The sequence below is a fragment of the Carcharhinus amblyrhynchos genome, chromosome 1 (assembly GCF_965287045.1).
Source record: "Carcharhinus amblyrhynchos chromosome 1, sCarAmb.v2.hapA, whole genome shotgun sequence".
NCBI lineage: Eukaryota > Metazoa > Chordata > Chondrichthyes > Carcharhiniformes > Carcharhinidae > Carcharhinus > Carcharhinus amblyrhynchos.
In genome coordinates, this window is record NC_137324.1 from 81866350 (window position 1) to 81885631 (window position 19282).

Consider the following 19282-nt stretch of genomic DNA (forward strand, 5'->3'; position numbering starts at 1 on the left):
AGCTAGGCATAGTGCCATGGGTGGTTGTGAGAGGTGTTGGTAAAGCTCAGTAGCAATATCTGAAAGCTGGATTTTAATGAAATTCTCAAATCTGGGGAGGACTTGGGTGGGTTTCCTAACAGCCATCCGAGGTGAAGCAAGCAGGGTTGAGGGTGGGGAAATTGTAAAGATTGGAAACGTGTGTTAGGCTGAGAAATAAAACAATGGATCAATAAAGATGGAGTCGATCTTTTGGCAGAATTTGGTGTGAGACCTGTTGTGTTTGCACTAATTGGGAGATTGAAGAGTTTGGAAAATCAGTGAGAAGGACTTCGAAGATACTGAATTTCAAGGTGACAAAAATATCAATATAACTATCATCAGCAGCAAAGCTGAGGGAGTGCTGGACTGAAATGTAGAGGTGGAAATAGTCTTGGAGAGCATTGTGGGGTCGAGATGTAAAACTGGAGACTGTTACGGATACATGGAAAGGGGGAGAAGATGGGGAGGCATAGGAAAGGCATTTCAACTTTAAACATAGTGACAATGAGGAACCTGTTTAGATCAGGAGGACAGGCCTGATTGGAAAGTGGGCCTTGGTGTGAGATTAGTTATGTATGACATGCTTTTCAGGCTCAAGCTTATGGAGAATGAAGGATAGGAGGTTTGCAAGAACAAGTGGATAATAACCTGAAGTGAATCAACTATGCTTTTATTTTATCTTTGCTCAAGTTATTTCTGAACTATTTAGATATTTGGAAGTCTGGTGACTGAGCATTTGTGTTGATTTAATCCATGTTATTTATTGGCATAGAAATAATTAGTAATATTTTAAAATTTTTTGTTTTGTTGTTTAAATCTTTTTACTATAATGCACTATTTTGTTTTGCAGGGCTTGTCTTGGAAAGCATGAGGTGAGCCCAAAACAACATTAAGGATAAAATGTGCAGTTGGATATTTGATCACATTTCAGTGTGGCCGCTGTATAAATTTCTTATAAATCAAGATGTATCTCCTAGAATTGTTGCAAATTTCATGGCTGATGAGATCAGATTTTAGCGGAATTGAGTGGATTATTCTGATTTGAGGTAGAGCACGGAGAGAAAGTAAGTGTTCACATTGAAAGCAAATTTTAAATAAATTTAACGTCTTATTTTGAACTCCATTTTGACTTCATTGGGCACAAGGGTATTTAAAAGACACCAAATGTACTTCAATATAAATCAATCCCCAGACTGAACATTGAGTTCAACTACTTCAGAGGATGAACTCTGTCCTCCAACTTCATCCCATTTCCATTTATCTAATTTCATTGCAAGTCATTCACCCATCCCCCTCACTTTCAGTGCAACTGCCATATTCTATATTCAATTCCACACCCCTCTCCCCATCTCAGTAGTATAAATCTCTGCTGATCTTTGCTCTCAGCTCTGACGAAGGCTCATCTAGACTCAAAGCATTGACTCTATTCTCTTCCTGCAGATGCTGTCAGACCTACTGAGATTTTCCAGCATTTTCTGTTTTTGTTTCAGATTCCAGCATCCACAGTATTTTGCTCTTATCTTAGTGCTAGGTTAGTAAGTGGTTTGACAAAATTACAGCCTGGAAATGGAAACCATGCCAGTCTGAGCTGCAAGCAGAGTAGAACACGTTCTTGGATAAGGTGGCCTTGATAACTGGAAAAAGAATCACTGTCAGCCAGGATTTGATCAATTGCATGTTGTGGTGTGATCTAGAATATGGATATGAATCAAGCCTTTTTGAGAAGATGATAAACATTTTGCAAGTCCACAGGAATGTATAGTTAATGAGAAACTAAACGTGGGACAGGACAAATGGAAATAATGAGTAGGAGTTTGGATAAATTAATCCTTTGTACCTCCAAGGCTTTGATGTCACAAAAACCTAAAGTCACTATCTAAGTTTTTCTTGAATATGATTTTATTTTTAAACACTTTGTTGAAGGAATCGTCATAATGCACCATTTTTCTGTAAATTCTTCAATGTTTCTAAAATGTTAAACGTAAGAAATGTTGGCCATTTTTACTCTTGTTGCATGCAAGTACCCAAAAGACTAATTCCCAGTCTCGGTAAACTTGGTGATTGAAAAGGAGGATGGGTGCATTCAAGAAAGAAGAGTTTATGGTAAGGAACAGGTTGCCCTGCCCTCCACGAGAATGGTATGAAGCACAGAGGAACCTTTCGGCTTCATGGGCAGGAAAAGAGATGCTTGCATCTCTGCCAGCGTTGCTAATTTCTTATAGTTGCGTAGCTGGCGTCGGTTTGATTAAGTTTGGACTTTTTCGCAAGAACACCTGTATCAAAAATGTTAACAATAGCTATTGGTCAGTGCTTCAACAGGTGGGAGAATTTCTGAATGCAGTTTGGAATAAGAAATTTTGGAATTTGATAGATTGCTCACAGCATATTTTGATTTGGTGAAGGGAAAAAGTTATTCCTTTGAAACAGGCATGAAGCTGTTTGATAAAAATATCCCCTGTGTCAAAATGTGTGTCTGGAAAGTTACATTAGCTTTAGCTTAATTTGATAATTATAAATTCAAGGTTGGATGTAGTTTGTTAATGGATTATATTTCTTCCCAGCAATATGCCTTATGCATGAGATCCAATTCACTCTCTAAAATGCTCACAGAAGTAAAATGAGCCCCTTTTGTTAGGCTTGCATTTTCAATAGACGGCTGTCTGCTGAAAGCCAAGAGATATGGTGTGAGATATCTTGTATATCCTTTTGATATAGCAAAGGTCAGTTATTCAGTTATTGTAAATGTTGCTTTGAAGTATATTAAGGGCAGAATCTGTAATCAGGCTTTTTGAAATGTCAGAGTCAGCTGTGCCAGAGACTTTGAAACTTTGAGATAGTAAGGAACAAGTCTGATTATAAAGCTGCGCATTTTATATAATCTTTTCAAGAAATTGCTGAGAGGGGTCATCCATAAAGAAAATTTCAAACTTGCTTGTTGGGTTTGAAAGCAGGGATCTCATAAAATGGAACTCATGGCCTGCCTGTTGCCTTGCTGACCTGCTATCCATTTTACGGATGGGGAGTGTGGGCAGGAGGATATATCGGAAGTTGGATGCCTTGTCTGTCCTTGTGCCCACTGAGACTCTTAGACCAGTGAATGATCACTTATGTGCCTCAGCCACTGTTTTGCCCTGTGCTCATTGGAGGTACCTCACCTCCCCTTTAATCCTCATCTCTGACACCTCAAGCCCTTGATCCCTCCACTTCTGGGGTCTGCCAACCATGCCCTCCTGATATCCAGAAATTTCTTCAATCTGACCTCCATTTGGGTTGGCACAGTGGTTAGGACTGCTGTCTCACAGCACCAGGGACCCAGGTTCCATTCCCGGCTTGGGTCACTGTCTGTGTGGGGTTGGCATGTTCTCCCCGTGTTTGCTTGGGTTTCGTCCGGGTGCTCTGGTTTCCTCCCACATTCACAAAGACATGCTGATTCGGTGCATTGACCCGAACAGGCACAGGGAATTTCACAGTAACTTCATTGTAGTGTTAGTGTAAGCCTTACTTGTGACAAATAAATATACATTTTTTAAACTTGCTTATACTACGGCTCTTAGTCCAAGCAATGACCACTACTCAAAACTGTTGCTGCTGGGACTACAGAGCTGCTTTGCAAGATGAGTGTGGAAATCTTGCATTTGGCCAGTTGATGTTTTACCTAATGTCAAACGGCTGTTGTGCAGTAGGCATCACCAGCAGCGGGAAACCCCACCATTAAAAAAAATTCTGCCCTATGTATGCATCTGCATAATATGAGTCTGGGATGCTAAAGCATCTCGTTCGTAAAACTTAACCTCATTTTTAGCTTAATAAAGGGAAACCCAGGCTGAATAAATGAATAAGTTTGTAATCAGGACCTTGATGACTTTGGATGCTTCCTTAATCTAACAGTGACATATTTTTGAGGAAAACAACAAACAACACAACAAATGACTGCGGTGGAAATAGTACTGGCATTACCTGGTTTACCCTGGACGTTTTTGTTATGGGAGAATCATACCGTTGGGAATTGAGTTTTGAATTTTAACTTTGGATTTGATTGTTGACTTTAAAGTGAAATGGCTGAAGCTTTTGAATAGTGGTTTGTTTGTTGGGCAATCAGTCAAACAACACACAGGCAGTGGAAAGGTAAAGCTGGATATCAGAATCATACCGAAAGCTGAGAACTATATTCAGTGTTGGCAAGGATGAGATGAGGGATCCAGAGGGCTTTGGAATCCAGTTTGGAATACTCTATTGTGATTAAATTGATAGAGTGCAAATTAAGCCGAGGTGGTCCGATCAAATTATGCAACTGATGCGAGGCTTTGTCAGACAATTCAATAACTGTCTTGCAAAGTATTTATGCTTTGATTGTCTGCTGTTTAATGGAAACGTTTCTCCCAGAACTAATCAGATTTTTAACTTGTTAGTAGTGACACTGATATGGTTAACTTTAGTAATGCAAAAAGAAAACATACTTGTTTATATAATCTCAAATTAGCAATTAAATGCCTCCTATAAATTTTTATAACTGTAAGCACTTCAATTTGTGTGTCATACTATTCTTCCTCTTTTCCCTATGCATTCAAAAAATACATTTATATTCTAGTTGGCAAAATTTTTACTCTCCTTTATGGAAGTGGGAATAATTCTTTAAGACTTTCTAAAATGAGAAGCAATACATCAAAAGGTTGTATGATAACCTAGTATATGCGCTCTGTGCTTTATACTCTGTGGGTGAGGTCACCTGAATTTCTCAAATTCAGACTGGCAAACTTGCTGTCTAGTAAGAGCCAAAGCAAAAAGGTTAGTTCTGGATTTCATGGCAGTTTCTTAGGCTCCAATTATATCACTGTGACTTGACTCTCAAAACTAGTATCCATGGAGGTGGCATGGTTTTCCACCCTTTCAAAACTATCACCACTTAGCTCATAAAAACTCAGATCATTGCTCCTTGATGTTAGTTCTCCATTTCCTATCCTCGCAAATCCTTCAATATTTTGTCACTTTGTTCATTCATGACATTTCTCCCACAACTTCCTTTGCTTCCTACTTCTCCCACAGCAGTGAAAAGCTCTAACTAAATTAAAATCAATGTTCTCTGTGAATGTTGAGTATTGTCCATCCTTCTTATTCTTGATCACTACTTCTGCAGATATGTAAGTCACAGTTGCATCCCTCAATGCATCTCCTCTCTTGTATAATTTTACCTGTTTGATTATAGCCAGTGTATTCTAAATGTTGTTTTTGCTAAATGCTGCACGGTGATCTTGAAGTTCTTCATCTCTCCGCTGTCCCTTGGTGACGTCTGTAATTATGGAACTACACTTCCACCTGTGACTCTGACATCTGTTTTTGACTTTTCACTGCCCCTATGATTGTCCAATATGCAATGTTAAAATTTGGTCCTACATCATGTTGAGAAGATGGAAATTATTCTTCTTGCCATAAACTCTATGCACACCACTGACTCGATCTCACTTCCAGTCCACTGTGTCAAGCTGAGCTAGACTGTTTACAATCTCTGTCATGTGTTTGTGGAATTATTCAACACATACTCTCTGTTCCCGAATGTTTTGCTGTATTCCTGGTGCTGATAGAGAGCATAACAACATGGGTGGGAAGGGAGAGGTGCCAAGAATCATGGTACATATTGGAAGCATCAACATATTACAAGAATGTTTTGAGGTTTTTCAGGCAAAAGTCAAGGATTTGGGCAGTAGATTGAGAAAATAACTATAAAGAACCTTGGACCGATGACAACTTGAACAAATGTAAGAATTTGCATTAGAATGTGTGGGACTGTTTGTCTGAGGGAATGGTGATGGAGTTTATACATAATTTCTGGCCATTGAATTGACATTTTACATTTAAAAAAAACACTGCATTATATATAGTTGATTTTGTGTTGAATTATACTTTCAATAGAGAGGTTCTTTTGAAGGTGGGTATGTGCCAAAGGATTGAATATTGGCTCATCTAATGCCCACTTTTTAAAAAGGGCAATAAAGTGTGTCCACAGAAATACGCTGTTAATTATCATTTCTGATGGGAATTAAGTTTGGAGTTTCTAAGGATAAAATTGTCTTGGCCTGGTTAACCTAGAAGAAAACTGCCCACAATACTGTAATAGTTATTAGAAGCCTGTCCTTACTCTGATCTGAATCTCCCATTGCTCTGCAGCACCATTCCCCTCAGGGCTGCTCACTCAATCCCATATCTCTCAGACCTCAACACCCACATCATCATGCTATCATGCAGGAGGTTTCTCATTGGATGAAAACACAAAGGTCACCTTGTATTTCAGTTAACAGCCATATTTGATTCATCAGTGCCTCCTGTTCCTAGAGCATGAGGGAAAGTACAGTAAACGTAGTATATGTGAAGTTGAAACAAGATACCATATTGGAAATCACAAGAGAATATTAGGGAGAATGGAAACAGATGTAAGGTAGCAAACCAGATTAAAAATTGTATAGCAGTGAGAAATCATTTAGAGGTAAGGTCAACTTCTCAATGATTGGATGTGTGGAGTGGTGACTCACAAGATTTGACCCCTTCTATTTACTTTATCGATCAGTGGTAGATAATTCAATATCATTAAGTGTGAATGAAGTAGTACATTTTGCTAAAGGAAAAATAATTGCAATAAATAAATTCAGGAATGAAATATTGGGTGATGTCGAAGAACAGCAGCGTCTGGGCAGTGCTGACTCTCAGATCATTAATCATCTCTTTAGAAGCCCCATTAAAGACAGAAAATCTTATTCTGACCTCTTGAAACCCTGAACAATTCTGTAAACAAATTCTTGCGGCGCTAAATACTTCATGAACTTTTAAAACTCAGCCAAACATTCATTATGGGCTTATCTGTTAAATAAATCATAACCATAACAATGGAGCCTGTTGAACAAACATATTAGCATACATATGAATTCAGACTAGGAGTTGACCATTCTGGACCTTGAGCCTGCTATGACATTCAGTAAAATCATGGCTGATTGGTTTCTTAGCCCCATGGTCCGTCTAACCACGATAGCCTCTGACCTCCTTGTTCTTCATAAATATCCAATTCTGCTTTCGAAATATTCAATTACCCTACCTCCACCACTCCCCCACTACCTATGGACACCTTCGTTATGAGATTAATCTTGTTTCATTGCGCATTACCAGAATTCATAGCCTGCCCTTTAGTTGGCTGTAGCATGTACTGCTTTAAGAAGTTGGCCCAAAAACACTGTGAACATCATCCAGGCTACCTTTGCCTTGCCAACTGATAAGTTCAATCTGTATGTAGATTAAAATCATCCAAGGTTATTGCTGTCATATGAAAATGGAGACGTGAGAAAATATGTCCCATCCTTCAATGTGATTAGTTAGGGTGCCAGTAAACCAGTTCCAGAAGGGATTTCAGACAGATAAGCAACTTGAGACTGGGCATCTATGAGACACTTGACAATCAGCAGCAAAATGGTAGTTGGCCATATTTTGTAACCTCATGGCCTGGCATATGCCCCAATCTACCATTATCACCAGCCAGGGGCTCATTGCTGATTCAATGAAGAGTGCAGTAAGGCATACCAAGTGCAGCAGCAGGCATACTAAAAATGTGTCAAGCTGATGAAACTAGATCGCTGGACTATTTGCATACAAAGTAGCGTTGATTGAGATATGCGAACCCTCAACCAATGGATCAGAACTAAGCTCTGCAGCCCTGCTACATCCAATCATAAATGGTGGTAGACAAATAAATAACTCACGAGAGGAGAAAGCTCCACAAATATCCCCATCCTGTATGACTGGGGAGCACAGCACATTAATGCAGAAGGTAATGCAGTGGCCATGATCCTATTGAATGGTCTTACAGGCTTAAGGGGCTGAATGGCCTACTCCTGCTAAATCATTTGCTCATATGTTGAATCAACCAATCCAAACGATATGTGAGAAGTGTTCACCTCTTTGTCAGCAGTGTTTATGCTCTTATGATTTCAGGTTAATTAAATGCGAGGTAGTGATTTTGCTCTCGTAGTTCTCAATCTTTTAACAAAATGGCTAGCACCCTTTCAGGGTTCTGAACAAACCCTCTTTTGTCCTGTGTTCTTAATGAGTTGTGCTTGTTCAGATTCTGTAAGGATGCTGCATTTCAGATAAACCTCATGACTTTAATTAGCATTAGCCCTTTTTTTTCCATAGTATTTAGACCATCAACATACTTAAAACAATTCATTTTTACCCATTTATGGACAAAACTGAATATATACCCTGGCATTTTTAATGGAGCCTTCTTAATAGGCTCTCTAAAACTAACTTTATTACTTTCACAATCTTTGATTAACAACACTTCAGAAAAAACAAAATTTTAAGGGACAGTTCAGCGATGCAAATTGTACCGGTCAAGTTAACTTTACTTTCTAAAATAATTCAATGAATCTTCACATTCAACTATTGGGATATTAGTGGTGTGAAGCAGTATTGCTTAGAACTTTGTTTCAAAGATTTTAATATTTCAAGTAATAAGCTGATAGATGCGGCACAGACTTATCACTGTCTCATGATATGCCAGCAACAGTTTAAAGAGATAATTCACACTGCAACCTAAGTGGCTCCTGCACATCTATGATTATGCCTTTAAAAAGGAATTAAGCAAAGAAAGTTACAGCGCAGGAACAGGCTCTTTGGCCCTCCAAGCCTGCACTGACTGTGCTGGCTGACTTAACTAAAACCCCCTACCCTTCTGGGGACCATATCCATCTGTTCCCATCCTAATCATATTTGTCAAGATGCCCTTAAAAGTCACTACTGTATCTGCTCCCACTCCCTCCCCCAGCCACGAGTTCCAGACGCCCACCATCCTCTGTGTAAAAAAAAAAATCTGCCTCGTACTTTTCCTTTAAACCTTGCCCCTCGCACATGAAACCTGTGCCCCTAGCAATTGACTATTCCACCCTGGGAAAAAGCTTCTGAGTATCCATTATGTCTATGCCTCTCATAATCTTGTAGACTTGTATCAGGTTGCCCCTCAACCTCTGTTGTTCTAGTGGGAACAAACCAAATCTCTCCAACCTCTCATAGCTAATGCCTTCCATACCAGGCAATATTCTGGTAAATCTTTTCTGTACCCTCTCCAAAGTCTCCACGTCCTACTGGTAGCGTGGCAACCAGAATTGAACACTGTATTCTGAGTGAGGCCTAACTAAGGTTCTACAAAGCTGCAACATGACTTGCCAATTTTTAAACTTGGTGCCCTGGCCGATGAGGGCAAACATGCAGTATGCCTTCTTGACTACCTTCTCCACCTGCATTTCTACTTCCAGTGACCTGTGTACCTGTACATCCAGATCCCTTTGCCTATCAGTGTTCTTAAGGGTTCTGCCATTTACTGTATATTTCCTATCTTTATTAGACCTTCCAAAATAAAGCCCAATGTATTTGCCTTAAGGTGCTATTTGGATCTTTTTAATATAATTTCAATTCAAACATTTGTTGTGCTGACCATTATTTCTGCAAAATAGCATCTAGAAAGAAAGCAGTAAGATAAAGAGATTAAATAAAATGGAAGTATTTTTTGAAATTTATTAAAGAAGCTTTACCAATTTTTTTGTTACACTAACCTGCTGTGATATTTTAGCAGCATTGTTGCTCAACGAGACTTTTAAAAGTGGTATGGCTAAAACCTAAATAGGAACGTGAAGCACAAAACGCCCTGACATTGCTCACAATCGAAGAGCTTATAAAAATCATTATTCAAAGGATAATTTTCTCAGTTTCATGATTTCTTGCAGTATAGTACCGTGAGTGCTGATGCTTCTTGCGTGTAGGATCCTTTTAATTGTAGGGACAGAACAGCTAATACTTATCCTGTTTCCACTAATTGCTTAAATGCACACATTTTGAGCGCTGTCTTAGCGATCGTAAACAGGAATATTAGTTGCTTCCCCCTTCAATTAATGCCAACCACCAGAACCAAGAATTTAATGTGAACATTAACGTTGCTGATTGCACTACTTTCAACTGTCCAGTCACTAATTGAATGCTTGGGGATTATATCTTGAGCACTTCTGCATCCAATCCCCTAACCTGCGCTCCAGTAAAGTGTGGCTGTTCTGTTAGAAATGAGTTTTCGTACTCTAGGACTACATATTTTCATTCCAGACACTTTTTCATAGGAATTTTTTTAGTCCTGTAAATGTCAACTAATTTGCTTCATAATTTTTCTACCCCAGTTGTTGCGATCTCTGTAGACTGATAACCTTTAAGAAGAAATTCAAACTTCCAGTTAATAACTGAAAGGATAGCAAGATAAGATTTCACATTTTTGAGATGTTTATAGTAACAAAGACAAAGTGCTATTAACTAAAAACAATTTTTGTAGGCAATTTTGTGTACTTTAAATCACAAAATGGAGAACCCCCTTCTTATTTGAATGTAACCATAATGTGGAGATGCTGGCTTTAGACTGGGGTAGGGACAATAAGAAGTCTCAATACCAAGTTAAAGTCTAACAGGTTGATTTGGTAGCATGAGCTCTCAAAGTGGCAGAAGGGGCAGCGCTCCAAAAGCTCGTGCTACCAAATAAACCTGTTGCACTTTAACCTGGTGTTCTGAGACTTCTTACTGTAGAATAAGCATGGCCTCGCCATTCTCCACCCACCGCCCGCCCCCCCCCCCCTCATCCATTTCTCTAATCTCCTTCAGTCCTACAATCCTCCAAGAGATCTGCTTCTCCAGTTCTAACCTCTTGAGCATCCCTGTTTTTAATTGTTCCACCAGTGATAGGTGTACCTTCAGCTGTCAAGACTCTAACCTCAGGCATTCCCTCCCCTAATTTCTTCATTCTTCCACCAATGTTCCCTCCAGTTTGTTCCATCCACGTGTTCACTAATATCAATGTAGAGGAGCTGGAGAGTTGAGTGCAAGGAGAGAAAGTACCACTGCCAATTTTGTACGTGGTGTTGTATAAAAGTTTGAAATTTATCAAGAATGACTCAGCCCTTCATTACAAGTACGATTATAAAAAAAAACTTCATAAAATGTAACTTTAAGGTATCAGAAGACAGTTTTAAAGTGAAAAATCAATATAGTTATTCCACTGAATTTATTATCCTTTGATGGACCAAAATGCATGTTTGTACATTGAAAAATATTAATTTAATCCAGGAGGAGCATTCAAACTCAATTGTACAGGCTCAGGTACAACAGACAAACGAGTTGGCTCACTCAGCCCCCGCAGCCCTATAGCTAATTCAGGCAGACGTGTTTTCAGTGAGTGTGGGGTGGGGGGCAGGCGGGGGAGGTGGGAAGCTGGTGGTGGTGTGGCACAGTTAGCACTGCTACTTCACAGCTCCAGGGACCTGGGTTCGATTCCCAGCTTGGATCACTGTCTGGGTGGAGTTTGCACATTCTCCTCGTGTCTGTGGGTTTCCTCCGGGCGCTCTGGTTTCCTCCCACAGTTCAAAGATGTGTGGGTTAGGTTGATTGGCCATGCTAAAATTGCCCCTTAATCGCCTGAGATGTGTAGATTAGAGGGATTAGTGGGTAAAATATGTAGTGATATGGGGTAGGGCCTGGGTGGTATTGTGGTAGGTGCAGACTCGATGGGCCAAATGGCCTCTTTCTGCACTGTAGGGCTTTGATTCTATGAGTGGGGTGGTCCAACAGTGAGGATGCAGTATCCCTCTGAGCAGCACTGCTGGAGAGAAAAAAATGCACTTCTGCGTAGATGGAGTGGTTGTGGTTGTGCAGACTAATAATTAAATCCAAAGTCCTTAACGGAATGTTACACAGGAACTCAGCTTTGGAGAGAATATAGCCTTCTACCCCTCTTATCCTTTAAGAAACTCTTAAAGTCCATCTCCACAATCAAGCTTTTGACCACTTGCCCTCATGTCTCCTGGTTTTGTTTGGTAATACTAATGTGTAACCTTGGGAAGTTTTATTATGTTGAAGACATTGTATGTGTGCAAGTCTTCGTTATTGAGGACCTGACATTTGCAATTTTATCTTTGCATTTGGGATCAAGCTTTTGTTCTAAGATGGACACTTATCATTTCTATGTGTTGTTAATTATTAAAGTATGCCATATTTGTATTATTTAATAATCACAAAGGAGGAATAGTCATGACTAATGTAGACTCTTAAAACAGATGTGGATAATATTGCAAATATAATTAATGACTTGTTGAAAAAATATTATTGGTCTTCACGATCTGATATTAAGTCACTTCCTAATATTCCAGGGAGACAAATGAGAAATCAAGGATTGAAACTCTGTAAAAATAATGTAAGCAAGAAACAGTGAAGAGTTAGAGGGTACAATTCTCTGCGCTTCTCTTGGCATGTTTTTCAGTGGTGGGAGGCAGCCTGCTGTTGGCCAGCCGTGGGATCTTGTGGCCCTGTCAGTGGGATTTCCCATTAAATCCACCCCCACTGGCAGGAAACTCGTAGCAGGTGTACGCTATCGGTGGGACCGGACTATGTCATCAACGCAACTGGAATATCCCAGCAGTGGGAAGGGTAGGAGAATTCTGCCTGGAGATTTTAGAAACACTTACGTTTGTATCTTTTTCAAATTCAGAAGCTTATAATCTATTATTTTGTTTCGGTGCAAAATGCTACTATGCTTTGTTTACTGTTTTGATTGATAAAAAAATCAGAATTTTTTAATGAAAAGATTGGCAAAGCAATCATTTTCAATAATTCCAATGAATAATAAACCTGACTACTGTAACATAAGTCAGTGCACTCCAAAAGAAACCTAATGGTTATAAAAGTTGTTAAGACAAATCGCTATATCAATTCAATCTCTTTAAGCATATTAGGGCTTTGTGTATGCATTAACTGAAGAGCATTAACTGCAGTATTTTCTGTATCTGAATTCTATAGGCAAGTTATCAGTATCACTCGCTCAAAAAAAAGTCGCTGATTTTTTTTTCTCTCACCAGCTGAACTGATAATTTATTTCATCAACCAAATGCTACCCTCTTTTCATATGGAATCAGTGATGCCAACATTTTCAATATACTGTGAATTACACTAGAACATCAAATAACATTTTGTCATCAAGTTAACACCTTGGGAAAAAGGAATAAAGCAAAAAAAAACACTTTTTAAAAAAATTCCAAAAAGCAGCTGAAATTACTGTCCTGGTATTTAACACTTGGGTACAGCCTAGTTATAGGGATTTAGCTGTCCTGATGACCACTACCAGATGTATAGCAAGTGTAAAGTTTTCTTGTTTTTGCATAACATTTGGGATGGATAATGTTACAAGATGTCATCTTCACAGTCTGCTTTGGTGCGGGGTGTTCAGGATGAATTCCATTCTTAGTGATATTACTGAACAACACTTTGTAGTTGGCAACCAGAGGTCCATGGCTGCTTCATACCGTTCAGATGCTTGAACAAGCGAGTACAGAAATCTTTGACAACTTAAAATGGCAACATTTCATTTGAATTATGATATTACATTTGACCTTTTTTTAAAAAAAGTAACAGTTCTCCACTTGATTCTATTCATTTGAAATAATGCAAATGTTTAAAAAATATCCCTTCTGGTTTGGGGATCAACTATACTCATTTTGGCAGGGGCTGGTGGGGTGCATAGATGTTGAAGAACCTGTGAAAAATTAATCTTGATTCTTTTGAAAAGAAGCTTTTCTAAATGGATTCAGCACACTCAAAAAGGAAGAAATCAGAGGGCATGTCATGTACTTGGAAGGAGCTCAAACTTATATCTTTCCATTAGTTTTATTTTGTTTGAACATCCCAAACAGCTTGTGCAGAAACAAGTGTTTCATAGATGGCAACCATGAGTTTTTGTACATTGTTTTGGAGGCAAGATAGTCTGTCAGAAATTCCCTGGAAATAAAATTGGCATTTGCAGTTCTTGGTACTTTTGCACCTGCCTGCATTTGGGTGTTATAACACCGAACTGGATTTCTTGCATCTCACAATCCTGCTTTCAAAAGAATGTCTGTGTAAAGTGGGAAGTATGAGGTCAAACAAGAGAAAGGAACGACACGAGTATCTACATTAATTTGATAGGTTGATGGAGAGTACCTGAAATTATAAAGAATCTCTCAACTGAGTCTAAAAGTAGTTGAGGTTCTTTGTGTACTGGAATGGTTGAATGTGGAAAAACAGTTAGGAAAATTGTCCATTTTGTTGTCTCGTTCTTATTTATTAGTGTCACAGGTTTGTTTACATTAATGAAGTTACTGTGAAAGTCCCCGAGTTGCCACACTCTGTTAATTACAGAATGATGAAATATGATAGGTCACAAAACAACTAGAAAGCATTACTTTTAATGTAAACAAAACTTGTATGAATGCCTAGCACTACCAATTTTGTGCCTTCAGCATTTGCTTTTGTGCTTCATTTTGTGCATGTATTTTTTGCCGATGGACTTCTCCAAGCATGCTTTAGTAACCATAGCTAAAGCATTATTTTTAAAGAAATGACATTGCAGGCACCCTTTTCATAATAGTTTGCCCTTTTTTTCCCTTGCTACAAGCAGCATTTCATTTGGCATCCAAGTCAATAATGCAAATAACAGAGTCAGCCTACTTATGAAGAGAATTAATGAAGTTGTTGCTCCTCTAAACAGTATCAATTCTTCTGTTTCCTAACAGAATAACCTATGCTTGTGTAACACATTTAATGCAACGAATGAAAGGGAGAGACGAGGATAAGACATCAAGAGCTTGGTTAGAAAGATGGAAGAGTTTAGGGAGGGAATTTCAGGGAATAGGACTAAGCAGCTGAATGCTCACGTATGCATTATGTAGCACCTTTTAACTTCTCATGGTATCTTCCATCAAACAGAAACTAAAAAATGTAAGTTTAAGGAGAGTTCTGAAGGTGAGAAAGATAGTGATGTGCTGTGGTTTGAGGGAATTCAAGAGTTTCGGGACCTAGACAGCAGATTGAATGGTTGTCTTGGAGGGCTAAAAGAAATGGTGGGTGCCAAAAAACCAGAGTTGTAGGAGTGCAGAGTTCTTCGAAAGGTTGTAGGGCTGGAGAAGGTTATAGAAATAGAGGCGAGGTCATAGAAATAGAGAGGCAAGGCAATGATATGTTTCTTAGACTCTTCTCCATTTAATTTTCTGAGCGTGAAGAAGAATCCATACAATACTGCAACAGAGAAGGAAACCATACATCAGTGTCTATTCTTTTTGAAGAGCAGTCTAGTTAGTTCCATTCACTGGCCCTTTCCCCATAATCCTGCAGTTTTTTTTTCCTTGAAATATTTATCCAATTCCTTTTGAAACAGTGTAATCCAAAATCTAATCATTCACCATGTTAAGTTCTTTCTCGTATTATCTTGGGTCCTTTTGCCAATCACCTTGAAGTTGTGCCCTCTGATTATTGAAACTTCAGCCATTGGAAAGAGTTTGTCTGTTCTATAAGGTCTAAATTCCTGCTGAAATGGACAATTTCATATTTTCCCACATTATTCTCTTTTGCCAGATCTTTGCCCACTTACTTTACCTACCAATAACCCTTTGTAGCTTCTTATGTCCACTTCACAACTTACTTTCCTGTCTGTCTTTATTTCATCAGCAAATTTAGCAACCATACTTTTGTCCCTTCATCTAAATCATTTATATGAATTATAAAAATTATCAATATTTGAGGTCCCAGCACTGATTACTGTGACATATCATTTGTCACATTTTGCTAACCAGAAAGTTTGTGTCGACTGTTTTCTGTTAGCTAATCAATCCTGTATGCTAACATGTTACACCCTATATACCATGAGCTCATATCTTCTGCAGTAATATCTGAGCCACCTTATCAAAATGCCTTTTGAAAATCTCAGTACAGTATATCTGTTGGTTCCCCTTAATCCACAGCACCTATTACCACTTAAATGCTGTAGTAAATTGGCTAAACATGATGTCCCTTCATGATTACTCTGCCTAATTACCTTAAATTTATCTGTGTGCCCTGTTAGAACATGTTTAATGATAGCTTCTAACATTTTCCCAATGATGCATGTTAAGCGAGCTGGCCGACATTTTTCTGGCTTTCTGCCTCCCTTTATTGAATAAAGGAGTTACGTCAGCTATTTCCCAATCTAATAAAAGTTCTCCAAACCTGAGTAAGACGAAGATTCTATAATTGAGTAAAATCGACATTAAAAATGAAATTGGGTAAAGGGGGAACTGATGAGTACGGCTGTCTTTGATATGTGAATCAGCATAGGAATAGGAAAACAAGTGATGGTGTAAAAAGAAAGTACACAGAAAAAGGTGTTAGAACTATAGAAAAGGTGAGTTCAAAGTGGAGAAAGAAGAATTCTGCCATTTGGGAGCTGCCACCTTGATACATTACCTCTTTTTTATATATTTGCTAACTTTACCACCAGTTTGTATATTATTTTGTAACTTAAGACCAGAACAGACTTTAACTACTTAGTAGCTATTTCATCAAATAGCTAGCTCCTTTCCCTGTAGCAGAGTAAGAACCATTTTCTTGCAGGGTGAAAAAGCAGAAGGAAACAAACAAGGTGAAAATAAGTTGAGGGGGTTGAGCTATGAGGAGAGGCTGAATAGACTGGGCTTGTACTCGTTAGAGTTTAGAAGGATGAGGGGAGATCTCATTGAGACATATAAGATGATGAAAGGGATGTATAGGGTAGAGGTGGAGAGGTTTTTCCCGCTCAAAGGACAACAGGACTAGAGGGCACAGCCTCAAGATGGGGGGGGGGGGGGGCAGTTTAAAACAGAGTTGATGAGGAACTTCTTCACTCGAAGGGTGGTGAATCTCTGGAATTCTCTGCCCATTGAAGTGGTTGAGGCTACCTCGCTAAATATATTTAAGATGTGGGTAGATAGGTTTTTGGTGGGCAAGGGGATTAAGGGTTATGGGGAGAAGGCGGGAAAGTGGAACTGAGCCACTTCAGATCAGCCATGATCTTGTTGAATGGCGGGGCAGGCTCGAAGGGCTAGATGGCCTACTCCTGCTCCTATTTCTTATGTTCTTAAGTTTGTTTTTCCTCGATAGCATCATCAGTCTTTGAGATCTGACTTTGTGTTTGATGCAAAGACATTTGTAATCCATATATTTTGCATTTATTTCAGGTTAGTTTTTTGCCTTGCCATGCAGTAGGACCCTACTCTTGTAAGAGACCTTGTGGATGCCTCCTGCCCTGTGGGAATCATACCTGTGCAAAAGAATGCCATGCAGTCACCATTGTGGATGCAGATGAAAAACATAAGGTATGAAACCATAAGCAAGGATTCTTAGCTTTAAAGAGGACTTTCTTTCAAATTGTATTCCATTTTCTCCAGAGAAAATATTTGTAAAATTTTAATTTTAACCTTCTTAATTTATCTTTACTCTGCTGAGGCACTGTAGGTGGTGGACATTGAAATCCCCACCCAGAGTACATTTTGCACCTTTGCCATCCTCAGTGCTTCCTCCAAGTGTTGCTCAACATAGAGGAGTACTGATTTGTCACCTGAAGGAGGATTGTATGTGGTAACCAGTCAGAGGTTTCCTTGCCCATGTTTAACCTGAAGCCATGAGACTTCATAGGGTCTGGAGTCAATGTTGAGGACTCCAGATGTTAATAAAGAGAACCTTGCAGAGTTGACAGGACTGTTTGTTTTGCCATTGTCTTTTCTGGTGCCCAGATTGATGCCAGGTGGTCTGTTTGGTTCATTTCTTTGGGACTTTGTCGCAGTTGATACAACTGAGTGGCTTTCCAGGCCATTTCAGAGAGCAGTTGCGAGTTAACCCTTCACTGTGGCTCTGTTGTCACATATAGACAAGACAGGTAACGACAGCAGATTTCTTTCCCTAAAGGCCGTTAGTGAATCAGGTGGGTTTTTTTGATAATTGACAATGGTTTCATGGTCATCAGGAGATTCTTAATTCCAGAAATTTTTTACTGAAATCAAATTCACCTCCTTGGCAGGATTCGAACCTGGGTTCCCAGAACATTAGCTGAGTTTCTGGATTAATAGTCTACTGGACCATCATCTCCCCGTACTGATTTTTTTGTGATGTACGCATGTGTGTTTTAACTTAACGCGTGCTTTACTTTCTTGAGTGAATTAGGATGGATGTGTGAAGTAAATGTAAAGTGGTTTCTATTAAAGTTAGTCTGTATGACTAAACAGTGTCACTTGGCACATTTGTGGCTAGTTACTTTTAATGTAAATTGCAGGTATGACACTCTTGTAAATTGGCTACATCACTGTAACTTCTAAAATTAATTATTTGGAGAAAAGGTTTGCCTCTGGAAGTAAGGTTTTTCCTCCTTCCAGGTCTTGGCATGTTGATGGATTTGGTGAACATATGCAGTTTAACAAGCACATTTGGCCTTTAGTACAAGATCTGACTGTGCTGAAATGTACAAAAATGATCTCAGCAACTCTGAAAACCTCTGTTTGAAAGCAAGAAGCCTTGATAGCAGAAAAGATGCATCTAAGTGGGAAATTGGATCGGGGGATTGGGGCGTTCTTACTAGTCGTGTCTGGTCTCTAAGAGTCAGATGCATAGAAATATTAGTGTATCATTGTTTTTTTTTAATTAGACTATTCCATTGATCTTAAGATTTTCAGCATGCTTTTTTATGCTGTTGTTAAAGGGTGATTCATATATTCTTCCTATTCTGAACAAATGAATGTGATCATGTCACATTTTAATACAATTGATTGAATGCAAAACTGGCTTTAGTTCATTTCACAGGATGTTCAGCAGAACCATCTTTATTTATAATTTAGTACACTGATCAAGAGTGTCTATCTGTGTCAAGCATTTGCACTTACATGCTTCAATGTTGCTGATTGTCAGATTTATAAATTTTTCATGGCATTTAATTTTTGTTTTTGCATAGGCTGGTAAAGAATGTCAGGCATGTGAAGAAGGATGTAGTAAACCCCGTACGAGTGGTTGCGTGCATCCCTGTACGCTGCCATGCCATGATGGTGCATGTCCTCCGTGTTCACAGATGATTCGCATAAAATGCCATTGCAAAATCACAAATCTCTATGTGGAATGCATGTAAGTACTAGCATTTTGACCTTCAATTCTTGTCTATCCAAAGGAGGAAAAATCATCAACTTAACCAGATTGATCATTTTGAACTCCTTGCAATCAACTGAAGTGATGCTGATAAAGCCTAGATAGCAGCAAACATTACCCCACCTTCATCCAGCTCATCTTTTGCTCCAAAAATTTTGCCTTCTCATTAATAATTTTAGAATCCTAGAAACCCTACAATTCAGAAGAAGGCCTATCAAGTCTGCACAGACTCTCCAACAGGCCCTAT

At 38.9% G+C, this 19282-nt stretch overlaps 1 protein-coding gene across 2 annotated transcripts in view; it reads left to right on the forward strand.

Moving 5' to 3' along the window:
- nfxl1 (nuclear transcription factor, X-box binding-like 1) overlaps window positions 1–19282 on the forward strand; it is a 115923-nt gene that overhangs the window by 56748 nt on the left and 39893 nt on the right. For both annotated transcript variants that reach the window (XM_080187990.1, XM_080187997.1), the window contains exons 15-17: window positions 872–893; window positions 17085–17222; window positions 18848–19014. In XM_080187990.1, coding sequence (XP_080044116.1) covers window positions 872–893; window positions 17085–17222; window positions 18848–19014 — 327 coding nt within the window. The remainder of the gene's footprint in view (window positions 1–871; window positions 894–17084; window positions 17223–18847; window positions 19015–19282) is intronic.